Raw genomic sequence first — 14,791 nt, 5'->3', positions numbered from 1 at the left:
ACATCTTGGCGTGGTGGCAGCTATTTGTCTGGGTTTTGGAGGTGAGTTTGCCCTTGAGCTAATTCAGGTTCAGGCATCTTGGCTGAGCCCTCTTGGAGTTCAGGCTGATTCCTTCCTCTTTTTCTCTCCAAAACCTTACCTTCTAGAGCCTCTAATCTTCCCGCCCAGCACAAGCCAGGCGGGAGAAATCCTACACCCTTTTCCTTCTCCCTTCTTAAATTTCTTTCCACAATATTAATTAAATCAACATAAATTTCCAGGCTGACTTGGGCAAATTTTTTTATTTGGGATATCCATGGTGGCCAATAATTAACATAGTTTAGGTCACAACACTAAAATTATCCTTTACACTACCCTTCCCAAACAACAAATCTGAATTTATTTATATGTTCCCTCTTGTTCTTTCCTCACCCCAAATACCATCATAACAGGAATGAACAAATTAGCTTTGAAGATTAGGAAAATAAAATATCAGTTAAGCTGGGTTGAAGATGTGTTTTGATGCAGAGATGTTTATCAAGCTAAAATTGTTTTTATTAGTCCTTTCCATAACAGGCATATGAAAAAACAGCCTATCTCCTAAATGGAGTGGCCACATGGAAATTATCAGTTGCTTTAGTAGGTTTGTCAACAAACACCTATTAAGTACCTACTATCTGCCAGATACTTTAAGCCCTGGAGATGCAAAGAAAGGAAAAAAGACAGTCCCTGCCCCTAAGAAAACTACAGGCTACAGCAAATATTTGTGATCAATATTACACTCATATTCAAAATATACACCTTGGTTTCTAAGTCTGTTCAACTTTGTTTTTAAGAATTAGAAAAAGACAAGCTGAATAGAGAAAATTCATGGATATATGAAATACTTTCCTGCTATCCAAGAGCCTAGAACTTTAATGCTGCTTTCTGTTAGGAAGATCTCTTTCACATAATTAGCACTTATTCTTCATTTAGTTGAGTCTTCATTTCCAAGCTTGTCCAGGAGATGTGAGTACAAACTCTATTTTGGTTTTGTCTATTAGTTCTACACAAATAAACTATTCAATGCCAGAAATGCTTTCTATTTTACATGGAGAACCAGGATCACAATGTATTTCCTTTAGGCACATTAAGGGGAAATAAAAAAACCAGTATCTTTTTAAACTTTTGCTAACATTTCTATTCAGGGTCTAAGTGATGGACCCTTAACTTTGAATTAATGAGAGATCAATCCCTCATGAACTAAATGTTGACCAATCAGGAGAAATGAAATGCCTCAGAAATGACCCCAGCATTAGTGACACCCCCTCACTTGGTGGCCATGCCTCACAGCCACAAGAAGGACCATGCCTAGTATCATATCATCCTCCTAAGAAACGGATACATAGGCTATCTTTATCTCAAAACAGAAGAAAATCAAGTTGTAAGCAGTGAACTGAACTCAGACACATAGCTGCAGGCCCCAGGTAGTCCTCAATCTGGGTGGCCAAGAAGCCATATGCAATTCTAAGGAAGTAACATAACTCTCAGCCCAGTACTTCCTTTCTACTCCATTTTAAGAAGCAGCCTGTGATTTGTAAAACAGAGGTCTTACTTTTGTTGAAATTCTTGACATTTTGGGGGAAAAAAATTTTTAGAGGCCAATGGAATTAATTCTAACATTTTTATTGATTTTAAACATAACAGAGAAATCCAATCCAGACTACAAATGCATAGAGTAAAGCATCTACCTTTTACAAAACTTTCACAGTGAGCTTCTTCTGTCTTGTCAGTATTGTAGTAACTCAAACTGGCTCATAACAGCACTAACTTAAGTTAAAATTCCAGTATCCATCCCCAAATTCAAAATAGTTTGTATATTTTCTTTAACAATACATTAAGTAAATATTTGTATTTTTGAAAGAACTCACCAAAATAAATATTGGAAATGAGGGAAAAGAAACTTGGAAAATATTTGGGAAAGGAGGCAAAGGGAGTCCCTTAACTTTACAGAAATTTGGAAGGCGAATGAGTTGTACAGTAAATCTGATTTTGTTCTATAGGAAAATTCAGGTTATGGACCTACTTTTTCTCACTATCTAAAGCTTTCATAGCCAAAGATCAACAGAGCTTTTCTCCAGTCTGCTCATTAAGCAGAAGGTTGGGGGAATAACCCCCAACTCCCATTCCCTGACCCAGGGAGAGGTTCCACCAAGCTCCTAGTTTCATCTGATGTGAATCAACTGCTGTTAACAATGGCAGAAGAAACTAGGTAGGACAATGCAAGCTTAGTTGGCAGTGTACCTGACCTGAGTCAATTATAAATTTTGGCCTTAGGGAAGGTTTATTTCTAACCTTTAAGCATATATGCCACAATTTTAAACTGCCTATCATCTCCCTTTCTTTCTAATCAGGTGACACCAAATACTAAAAGAAAAATCTAAGGTGCTTTTATGTCTGTACCAAAAATGAATCTTTCTTGTTACGGTTATTAATACATCTTCTCCATTTAAAAAAAGTGTACATTCTCTAAACTATTTCCATATGGAAGTAACACTATCTAACCTGATCACTAAATTTACATATATATTTCAAAATAGCACTCAAGAGGATCCATTTGGAATTGTGACAACTAATAATAGTTTTCTTATTAACATAAAAGTAATAAAGGTGACTGGATTTCTGTGGGTATGAGAATGAATTCTTAAAAGTTCCAAATATGCTGATGTTAAAAACATGCACAAGTGATATATTATTAATCAGGATTAAGATGTTATCACAGAACCTTAGAGGTGAATGGACCTTATAGGTTATCTAGTTCAACCACCCACCCAAACAAATTGCAATTTTACATCAAGTAGACTTCTGAATTATAAAAGTTTACAAAGTTATTTTTCAAAAAAGCTTCATAAGTGAAAACTATCTACTTACAGAAATGTTTTTTTTAGCATTTCCATAATTTAAATTGTCAAATCAAATATGGTGGAATGATTTTTTCCCCCTGTATGTATGACCTAAGTACCAAGATACATTTTAAATGCTTTATATAGTGCTACACCTGACTATATTGGGAAATGTACTGCTATAACACAGTTTCTAATTTTTTTTTAAACTACATAAAATTAACTTGTTGACCCAGGCTTCGGCCTCTCATAAAAGTTTGATTCTGGATGCAAGGATATTACTAGAACAAATCAATCTGCTACACATTCTAGGTGTAATTAAATTTAGAGTGTTTGAATCTATTTCATCAAAAATGCACAAAGAGAAGATGGAGTGAACCATCAGAGGTCAACATAGAAATCAACTTATTTGCTAAAGAAGTGTAAAAGGCCTGACATTTTGTTAAAATTGAAAAGGCTGTGTACGTGGTGGAAATTAGTTTAAGAATACTTAGGACTGGTATTATGAAAGTAGAATACTAAAGTAATTCTCTCCCATAAAATTATTTTAGGTCACTGTACACAGTAGTACTTATTGCTATTTGAACTATCATTAAAAACAAGTTCAGATCCAGAAGAGATAACATGTCAATTATCATGTCATTAATAAAGATGTTATGTACCTTTTAAAAAAAGACACACCGCAGGCTCCAATTACCTCTTCCAAAGATTTCATAAATCTGTATTTGATCAGTTAAACTCACCTTGCCTAAAACCACACAAATTACAAATCAATTAAAGTTTTGATTTCATTAATTTTGGCTTGTTTCATCTCACTAGCATTAGGTTTTTTGGTTCCAAAGGCTCCTGCAGCAAGTTCCCTCTTTTTGTTCTGTATTTTCAGCATATTTTCTTCCACAGAGTCCTTCACAATGAACTTAAAAATAAAAACAAACAAGGATTTTTACAACCATAGTTATTAAATGTGCTAACATGAAAAGAAAATATTGTATATTCTCTATCAGATGTTCCATTGTTGCATCAAGAGGGTGATTCGATGACAAATATGTAACTTGAATTTGAAGCTACCATAGTCAATTTGAGAAACAATGAAACCAGGTTTTGAAAAACCAGGGAAATGATTTTTTTTTAATATCTCATAAATATTACGCAGCTTTAAGTTATATGGACTTGAGTTACATATATCCTGTGAGATTCTTTCCAGCTCTAAATCTATGATCCCGTAACCACATGGAAATGCCACAGTAACTGGAGAAATTAGGAATCTCTTCCCCTTTTGCTACATATGGCATCATAATTAGGGAGTTGAGAATTTTCTTTCTACTATTCCTGAATACAACTCTCTTATTATCAACTAAGTACTCAGCCTCAAGGGAAGAAAGTAAATAGCAACTCTAAGATCCAAGAAAAACTTTATATTCAAAGGAGCAGACTCTCAAAAAGCCCCAATTCAGGGTACTATACTGAATAAAGTTTATTATGATCCTGTGAAAATAGCATGATATTTTTAAAGACTAATGAAACAATAAGCTATATAAAAACAGACCTTTGTAATGACCACTTCTTGCTTCTGGCCAAGTCTGTGACATCTGTCAAAGCACTGATCTTCAGCAGCAGGATTCCAGGCCTGGTAAAGAAGATGTTTTTAAAAATGTTTTTTTCTGACTGATGTCAATCTACTTTTATTTTTCTTCCCAGCTTTTAAGGTCAATTTCCAACTCTACCCCTTCTGTGAAATATGCCTCATGCTTCTACTTCTAGCAAGTCTCTCCAGTATCCAACTCCTTTTGTACCCATCATCTCATATGCTAAAAAATCTGACCTAGTGCATCAGAATAGAATGTTAATATGCTATTGTCCCATTCACTAAATAGTTAACTCACAGAATTTATTAGTAATAACTGACATGTTATAGTGCTTTAAAATTTAAAAGTTTGCAAAGCACTTTACATCTATTGTTTCACTTGTTCCTCAACAACTTGATGAATTAAACAACCACAGTTAAGAAGAAAAAGGCCAGTAGGAGTAAAGAAATGGGGGGAAAGTTAAAGGTAAAAAAGGCATGGGGGTCAGAGGAGTTTTAGATGGTCTAGTTCTTATTAACGTTATAGTTTAAAGAGGAAGCCTGATGTAACTCTGAGGTGTCAAAACACACAGTCCACAAATATTCCTGGGTGCATTCTGAACTAAATTTTAAAAATATAAATGAGAAATATATTAAAAATAAAAATAGAAAAAACTAAGTTAAATTTGGGGTCTGCAGGCATCACTTTACATGAATCAGACACTCATTTCTCTACCCCGAGTTTAGGTGACATATTCGCATCCCTTTTTAACATATTTAGTAAATTGAATCTCAAAGAGATTGGAGAATATGCCAATGGAGCATCACACAAGCTGTGTCAGAGGTACGGGTAGGATGTGAAATGACTCCTAACTCCAATGCTCTTCCCATCATGGTTGACTACCTCTGTGAAGAGGATATGATCATCTTTGTCAAGATCAATATGCTCCAGACTTTTGAGATATGATTAACAAATTTTAGGTGAGTTGTAGGGCTTCTCTCTGAAGACCTCTTGAAGCTGATAGCACACTCTTCTATAAGATATCACAAGGTGCCCAGATCATAAAAAGGACCAAAGAGAAAAGCAGGATTGGGCCAATATAGTATTTCTTAGGTTCTTATCTATATAACCACACTATTCCCTACTGGATTATCTTACAACTGACGTTTCAAATTTGTTAATACACAGAAGTTTTCTTTTGTTGATTTTTACACAGGACATATGAAAAGCATGTATGCATATTTATATAAATACACAGATATATAACATACACAGATCTCAAATAGCTAGCATTAGCTAAGGGAGGCACTTAGGGAAAGCATTTCTATTTTCTTTAAAAAAAAAGCTATGCCTCATTAAAGACTGACAAAAATTTGGAGGTGGGAAGGATTATACATCTCTATTGTTTGGTAATGTTTCATGGTCTGCATTTGATTTCTAGACAACTTTTTTTTAGCTTAGTTTGAGCTTTTACTTATAGCTCCCTTTAAAATAGAAATAGAATTGAAAAACACTTGAGCATCTTTCTACAGGGAGAAGATTATTGGCACTTTTCTATAATTTTAAATTTCTCTTATATTTTGGAGAAATTTTCAAGTCCTTTTTGTTTTTGTTTTGTTTTTCTATTTTGTCTAGGAGTATAAAGCCTATGACTGTGTGTCAGGTTTGTTATTATACATCTGAGCCAGATAAAGCTATACAGGCTGGAAAGGTTTTTCTCTTTGAACAGGTTTTCTAGCTCAGTGGTATCAAACTCAAATAAAAAAGTATCTTTGTGGGACACATACTAGCTTAAAAAACAAAAAGTTACCATCTATGTTGTATTGCATTTTTATTTCTTTTGTTAAACATTTCCTAATTACATTTTAATTTGGTTCCAGCTGTTTTGGGGGCTGGGAGTTTGACATCTCTATTCCAGATAATTAAAGAAATGATGTTTTTATACTATATTTCTCTGTAAACAATCAAATTACCTGCTTCTAATCTAATATTCATTGAGAATTAAAAAATTTTAAGAACTAAAATAGGTGTATATATATATATATATATATTCAAAACCCTTACCTTCCATCTTGGAATCAATACTGGGCATTGGTTCCAAGGCAGAAGAATGATAAGAAATCAAAACAATTGTGACTTTTTAAAAAGGTAACTGCCAAATATGATTCTCCTTACATAATTTTGTAAACTTGACAACTACTCATTTTCCACTAAAATGTGCCAAACCAAATCCTACGAGAAAAAAGTAACTACAGTCCTATTGGTTTTTAATGAACCAATTATGACTTTTTAAAAATATTAGTTTCAAGCATGTCATAGGATCAAAAAACACTTAGACCAATTTCTATGGGCTTCTATAGCTTAATAATACAGTGACAGTCAATGGTCATATCAATAACATTTAAAGTTTCTGCAACAGAGACTAAAATATGTTCAGTATACATACTAAAGAAACGATATCAATATAGATTCATTTTATGTATATGTTAACATATAGTAAATATGTTCACATATAGTAATACATGGACCAGGGTAGAATGTCATTGTGATTATCTCTGGCACTGCTTAATACCCAAAAACCAGAGAAATTGAATGCTTAAGGGTTGGTGACTCAGGGCTGAAAAGCTACAATGGAGTATATAAACACTATAGACAAGAGAGGTGTTTACTTTCATATCCTTATAATAGCTGGCAATATTAGATTTTTTTAAAGTCCCTGTCACAACTTCTTAGCCTACAAGATTCCTTATTGTTGCCATGTACAATTCTAAAGAAGCTAAGTGAGTAGGAGAATGGAATATGGTTGAAGAACTATTAGTTCTTCAGAAAAAAAGATGAAAAGGAAATGAGGAGACGGAGAATTTAGGATGTATTATGCCAAGAATTTTAGGAGTTTTAGAGATAAAAGAAGATCTTAGTGAGGCAGAAGGTATAAGAGATCTATGATCTAGACTTGGCAAAATTTGATGTAAACCTTGCCGGAGACACTGGTTGCCTAAAATCACTTAGCTCTCCTCAGCCAGGATTTCCTCATTTGCAAATAAAAGGACAATAAGTAACACTTATTTCATGTGTTTATCATGAAGTTCAACTGAGATTATCTGTATAACGCACTTTACAAAATGTTTAAGTATCACATAAATGCCAGCTATTGTTTATTTCTATGGAAGAAACACGGGTTTGGGAGTGACATGTTCAAAAATCCTCTTCTGACACATATTACCTAAGTATAAATCCAAGCAAATTATAATTCTCTAGGTCTCAGGTTCCTTTCTATGAGAGAATTGAACTAACTGATCTCTAGAGTCAATTCTAGCTTGAAATCTATGGTTCTGTTAGAAAAAGGTTTATGATATTTGAAGAATTTGCTTAGTTTTTTTTTTAATTCCATTAAATCAGAACTCATTTAAAGAATTTTCGTTTACTTCAGTATTTTTTCAATAAACGCTAAAACTGTAAAGGTCTCCTCACCTTTGAATTTCCTCCATCAGGTTTTATTACAAGAGTTCTACTTTGTTTTTATTGGTTACTTATAACTAAACAGCCTTTGAAAAGGTATTTGACAATCAGTGATGTGACTTTGAGAAAGTCATTGAAATTTCAGTTTCCAAATATATTAAATGGTCAAAATGCATTTATTATAGTTAAACATTGATTAAAACACCTGTTATGTCTGAAGCCCTGAGAATAAGTGCTGGGAATACATATTTAGCATAAAACCTAAATTTAAATTCTCACACTAGTCCCTAAGGCCCCAATGGTATTTCATGATTAGACAAACAGTATCTGAAAAAAATTTGCAAATGTGAGGCATTCCACAAATGAAAGGTATTATTAACTTCTCAATGAAAACATGATATTCTCTCTCTACAAAATTTTTTTAAATGTCTGTCGTGTCCATCTCTAAGATTACTTACTGGATCCATTAAAAATACTCGAGAAGCTGCACAGAGATTCAAACCAACTCCACCAGCTTTTAGGGAAAGAAGCATTATTGTAGGAGATCCTGCTTCAGTTTTCTGGAAACACTGAATTGACTCAACTCTCTTCTTCTGGGCCATGGAGCCATCCAAACGAGTAAACACGAACCCAGATGCTCTTTTAACAAAAATAAGAAAAAGATTTACTAGATTGCTATTAACAACAGGCAAGTAATCATTTGCACACAAAGCTATAGCACAAGTAGAATTTAAAACATTTTATGCTGTTATAAAAAAATCCTAATTATAAATTTTATAAAAGTTAAAATGGAAAAAAATTATAAAATGGGTACATAAGTTTATAATACTCTGCCTTTCTAATACAAATTTCAAACAGCAAAACACTTAAAATTTTTTTACTCAAAGTGATAAACACTGTTCAACTTACTTAAGTGGTGTTTCTAATAAAGACAGGAAAGTTGTGAATTGAGAAACAACTAAACTTTTGATTTGGGGGTTCTTCTTTCTTAATTCAATCAAAGCATGCATTAGAGCATTGATCTGAAAAAACAAAATTGTATGTAACCCATCAAATTCCACTTTGAAATGGTAAAAATTATGCTGTTAAAATTACTCTGAAAGTTCAATTTTAAAATTATAAGTGGGAAGCAAGGATCTTTAGTATTTATTCTAATTTCAAACTCTTCAAATAACTAATATTTCATTAACATCATACTTTTTTTAAAACAAAAAAAGTATATAAACCCAAACTCAAGACTAATTACATATCAATTATCCTACTTTTCATGTTTTATTTCTTAGGAGCTATTATTTGAAATCTGAAGTCTAACAAAGTATGCCTTTCTCCACCAAAAACCACAAAAACTCATCCCCTACTTCCTATCAGAAGTATTCAATAACAGGATAGAATTGTACTCATCTTCTAGTTAAAATGCAAATGAATCATATACAAGTATTTCTGTACATGTAATACATTTATCAAAGTCTTTGACAATTACCTTTGAACTGGACATCCATTCTAGATCAGTCTTTTTTTCAGTATTGCAGTTCAATTCTTCTGGAGGACATTCTACCAAATTTTCTGCTCTTAAGTCATTTCTGCATAAAGGGCATTTGGCATTTGGCTATAAAATAAACATTAGAAACTGAACATTGAACATTCCTAAAAGATAAAGGCATTTTAGTTAATACTATCTTTCCTCCCCACCCCCACCCCCCTTTTTTTAAACCCTTACGTTCTCTCTTGGAATCAATACTGTGTATTGGCTCCAAGGCAGAAGAGTGGTAAGGGCTAGTCAATGGAGGTTAAGTGACTTGCCCAGGGTCACACAGTTGGGAAGTGTCTGAGGCCAGATTTGACACCTAGGACCTCCCATCTCTAGGCCTGGCTCTCAATTCACTGAGCTACCCAGATGCCCTCTCCCCAGTCCCTTTTTTGTTAAGTCCTTGAAGCCATTTCTATGAGAACAAATATGAAGATAAAAGTATTGTATTAGTTTGGAGGTGGGGCAAAACATCTTGAAGAAGTAAATATAGGGCAGACTCAAGTAAAATTCACAGGCTAGTCCAGAATTCAAAGACTCGATTTAAAAAATTACTTTTGATAGGTATATATTTATTAGTATTATTGAGTAGCTACTCAATCAAAAACAATATTGTCTGGTCAAGTGAAAAAAAACTGGTTGAAGTCTGGTTAAATCTTACAAAATTTTTCATTCAAATGTAATGTTTTGTTTGCCATATTACTTAAGAATGAACAAAATCTTATTTTAGAAAACTACAATATCAACTCTTGTTAAGCAAATTCTTGTGTCCACAAGTTGAATTAGAAGAACCATTCATTTAAAGAATTTCACATGGAAAATTTTAGCAAAATAAATGAATTTGGATGTAGGGGCATTACTATCAATCATTTTTTTAATAGGATACCTACTTTTAGAACAGAATCCTGATCAGACCAAAATTTTTTGAAAATGCGTCTATTTCTATTAAACTTTCTCAATTCTACAACCTGATTTCCCTCCCCACTACTGACTTTAATCCTGGGTTTTTTTGCTTAGTCCTCCAAGTCCTTGCGTGGACTGCTGCCTTTGATATGATTGCTTCCTTCTGAATCCCTTCTACTCCTATCCTCAGACACCACATTCTTGTGGTTCTTTCAGCTTTGCTACATCTCTTCAGAATGATATCACTACCCTGGCTTCCACTGTCACCTTTACACATGAAACTGGTTAACAGGACAGTATGATGCAGTGGAAAGACTTGGAAGGCCCAAGAGACCAGTATTCAACTTCTATCTCCCATATCACTAACTGATCGTGAGTGAGACATTAACCTAGGCCCTGGCTTTTTCATCTAAAATACAGCTACCTTTAACTCCATTCTGTTTTTGAAGAACAAATGACAATTACAGACATTGTTTTGCAAACAAAAAGCTCTATATAAAGAGTAGCTCTTATGAACACAAGACCTGCCCCTGTGAATGCCTATAAGATACCCCTACCTAGATCAAACATTTATTAGGTGCTAGGAATGCAAAGACAAAAATGAGACATCCTTATCCACAAGGAGCTTAATTCCATTTAAAGAAACAACATATTCAAATAATACCCCCCCCCTCAAAAAGAGCACAGGATAATTAGGCAGATGGGCATCAGAAAAAAAGACTCATGTCTAAGGTGATTCTTGAGTTAAGCCTTAAATGGAACTAGGGATTCTAAGAGGTGAATAAGGAAAAAAGGCACACTTCAGGCTTTGGAAGAAGCTACGTATGCAAAGGTCCAGTCTGGAGACAAAGGCATCCTGTGTGAGGAATAGCAAGAGGTAGGTTTGCATAGATCATAAAAAGGGGTGTGTGGAACAATACGCAATAAAGCTGGAAAGAAAGGGAGTTAAACTAGATTGTTAAAGAGTTTTAAGAGCCAAATCGACAATCTCATTTTAGACCTACAGGGAAGGTCATTCTTGTTCTTTAGGAGAATTATTTTGGCAACATAATAGGTCCCAAACTATCTGAACTAACTGAACTGGACAAAGAATGAACTTGAGCATTCCAATTAATTGTTATAAAAAAATTCAAAATAAATTAAATATTTATTGACTGGGGAATGACTAGACAAATTGTAGTACATGAATGTAATGTAATAATACTATGCTATAAGAAATGACAAATGGGATATTAACAATTATGGAAAGAGCTACATGATCTGATTCAGAGTAAAGTAGCAGAATCAAGAACTACACAATGTTTAAAATAATGCAAATGGACAGAACTGCCACCTACAAAAATGTCAAAAATGAATGCTGTAAAGTTCTAAAGAACAAGTATGGTGCAAAATGTGAGATGTGGGAGGTCACTCCCACCCTACTCCATTTGCAGAGCTGAAAGGACCACAAATGGTACACAATGTGCTTATCTTCAATGTATCAATCTCATGCTGACTTTTTCCCTTTTATTTATTTCTGTAATAAAAAGTACAATGTTACATGGGACAGCTTGGGGGGAGATAGTATTAAACTATGGTGATATTAAAAAATTACTTTGTTCTGTAACACAAATCTGTCCTTTCTTGCCTTCAAACCTCTGCTTCAGGTCCCTCCCTCACCTGAATTTCTGTGCTGCCTCCGAAAGCCCACCTCAGATATCAGCTGGGCATAAGGATTCCCTAACCACCCTTGGCTTCCACAATCCTCCAGCTAGTATCATGTTTCATATTTTAAAAGTTTTTTTTTTTCATATCCTCATACCAAACATAAGCTCCATGTAAAGATATCAAAATATTTTATGTCACATAACCAATACTGTATTCTCCAGTAAGTGTTTAAAAAAATATGTACCTAATTGTTATTAATTCAAAGTACAAACGGCTCATAATTACTTTCACTTTCTAGGGGAAAAATTATTTGAAATTTTGGCAAATTATCATCTGATTAATTCAGTATAAAAATAGAAAAAACTAACCTGCTCACTCCGAATTACTTGGCAAATGCATGGTTTACAAAATACGTGTGCACAATGTGTTATAACAGGAATATGGAGAGAATCCAAGCAAATGGCACACTCTTCATCTGAGCCAGAGCTCAGGATTAACTTCATCTTGCTTATCAACTTCTTTCGTAGTTCTTCAGGTGTATCATCTCCTATCATGGTTGGGTAGAGAAAGCAAATTAATTACAAGGAGCTATTCTTACTGTCTGAAAAAGTTAATTCACATTAATAGGGAGGGTATGCTTTATGCTTCTTCACCAATCAAGTCTATTGTTTAAACCAGAAAATGTACCAAACCCATAGTAGGTTCTTTTGGGGAATATGAGAAAAATCTCATAATTTACACAATTTCACTTAAAACATAACTGCAAAAAGTTTTCAAGCACATATTTAGTTCCAACGTATTGTCATACTGAAATCGATTGAGGTCTATTTTGCATTCAAGAAAAAGGAAGCAAAATCTGAAAGCAAAATCTGAACAATGATCATAAATCATCAGCATTTCATAAGGAAAATAAAATGGCCACTTACAAGACTTCTGATTTGAGCAATATATTTCTAATACATTATATAGTATAAACATAATTACACTTACTAACCTGAGGGACCACTGGAAGACGATGTATTTGTAAAAAGATGAGGATGACAACACAATTGTCTCAATCTAAGCAAAAGGCCCAAGACATCTGCATAGTGTGCGAGCACAGTGCCTTCATTAAAGTACCTAAAGGTTATTGGAAAGTCAAAATACAACATATTATGAAGCCATTGTAGTTTGAATGAGAGGCAAACTCAGGACACACAACCTGCCCCTCCCCATCTCTTTCTCCCTCCTATTTACTATTTACTCATGAAAGATCCGCGCCCCCCACCCCCAACCTATTTTGCATCAGTCACTTACTGCTACATGCGTGTGCCTTTGGCCTCATGGTCGCTTATGCTCACAAGCATAAACTGAGTTCAAAGGGACCTTAAATCTCACTTTTACAAATGACAGCAAACTCAGCCTCAACAGAGGCAGTGACAGGCCCAAAGCCTTATGATTGTCACTGACAAAGCTGGAATTCACAGCCAGCTCCTGAGACCCATACTCTTTCTATTAGAGTTACTTCACAGAGGAGCTAGAGTTTTTGGAATCCATTTTCCTCAAATATCTCCTTTACCTTCCTCCTATTTGTTGTTCTTAATAATAATTATACACTTACACATTATAGCGTCAAGAGCCTATTCTGGAATTGTCTTGAGAGATTTCCAAGCACTAGCTTTCCCTGTCTCACTTGACACTCACCTCCTTTGATTCTTCTTTGGCCAGCCCTCCCCACTGCTCCCTAGACTATACAGGGGATCTTGTCACCTCTTCTTAAGCCCAGGGAGCTTTCCTCATTCCCATGCAATGTTTCCATCCCATTGAGCTGCTAAAGAGGGAGGGTTCACATAGCTCAGCTGTCCCAGCCCTCAGCCAGATGAGCTCTGACCTCTCAAGAGCCAGTCTACCTCATTCTCATGGTTCTTTATCGGATGGCAACTTCAAGGAAGCCAATTTAGCCTTGAGATCAGAAAAAACTTCCTAGCAATCAGAACAATCTCTTAATGGGATGAGAAACTACTTGGCATAACATACAAAAGATGCTCTTTGAGACAAGAAAATCCAAGTTCAAGTCCCACCTACCAATGAACTATATTGGCTATGGAATGAGTGTTAAGTGTAGAGAAGCCGCTGACCTGCAAAGCACCTTCCAGAGAGCTTCCCACATCCCTGACATCAGAGGTCTGGTCACCATCCTAACTCCAATGTTGAACAGAAATGTTCAAACTAGATAGGAGCAGGGAACAAATAAGTGCCTATTTTGTGCCAGATCTTGTGCTAAAAAAAAAAAAACACTTTACAATTACCTCATTTTGTCCCCACAACTACCTTTGAAGATAGGTTCTGATATTATCCTCATTTTACAGATGAGGAAAAGTGAGACAGTCAAAGATTAAATGACTTGCTAAGTGCCGCACACCAAGTTATCTAAGGCTGGATTTGAACTCAGGTCTTCCTAACTCTAGGTTCAATACTCCACTGTATCACCTGGCTGCCAGATGTTTAGTTCATAGTATGTCCTCATTTTAACCCTTTAATATTACTATGCAGAGCAGATTTTATAAGCCTTGAAGAAAAAGTTATATTCTTTGAACATGCTTTTCTTTCTCCATACCTTCCAATTGCAGCTCTGCCTTCATTCTTTACAGACTGGTAAATCTGTCTTTCTTCATCAGTAAGTGTAATGTGCTGAATAAATACTTTACGCTCTGGTAACTCCAGAACAGGTTTGCCTTTAATTTTGCTTGTTTTTGTCCTTCTGAGGGTAATATTTTTAATTAGGGACTGTAAACGTCTAAAAAAGATAAAAACAAATTACATGTAGAACTCATCGCTTTTAGTTATACAAC

General features: G+C 34.7%; 1 protein-coding gene across 7 annotated transcripts in view; it reads right to left on the bottom strand.

Moving 5' to 3' along the window:
• Positions 1-1,628: 1,628 nt before the first annotated feature.
• Positions 1,629-14,791, bottom strand: part of HLTF (helicase like transcription factor) — a 45,052-nt gene continuing 31,889 nt past the window's right edge. For all 7 annotated transcript variants that reach the window (XM_007502062.2, XM_007502063.3, XM_007502061.2 and 4 more), the window contains 8 exons: positions 14,557-14,736; positions 12,955-13,079; positions 12,329-12,507; positions 9,366-9,491; positions 8,795-8,907; positions 8,344-8,524; positions 4,408-4,488; positions 1,629-3,777 (listed from right to left, as the gene is read on the bottom strand). In XM_007502062.2, coding sequence (XP_007502124.1) covers positions 3,625-3,777; positions 4,408-4,488; positions 8,344-8,524; positions 8,795-8,907; positions 9,366-9,491; positions 12,329-12,507; positions 12,955-13,079; positions 14,557-14,736 — 1,138 coding nt within the window. In that variant the 3' untranslated portion in view covers positions 1,629-3,624. The remainder of the gene's footprint in view (positions 3,778-4,407; positions 4,489-8,343; positions 8,525-8,794; positions 8,908-9,365; positions 9,492-12,328; positions 12,508-12,954; positions 13,080-14,556; positions 14,737-14,791) is intronic.

Source organism: Monodelphis domestica, chromosome 8, assembly GCF_027887165.1.
Source record: "Monodelphis domestica isolate mMonDom1 chromosome 8, mMonDom1.pri, whole genome shotgun sequence".
Classification (NCBI taxonomy): domain Eukaryota; kingdom Metazoa; phylum Chordata; class Mammalia; order Didelphimorphia; family Didelphidae; genus Monodelphis; species Monodelphis domestica.
Note: the sequence above shows the minus strand (reverse complement) of the source record. Positions and strands in the feature narration are given on the sequence as shown.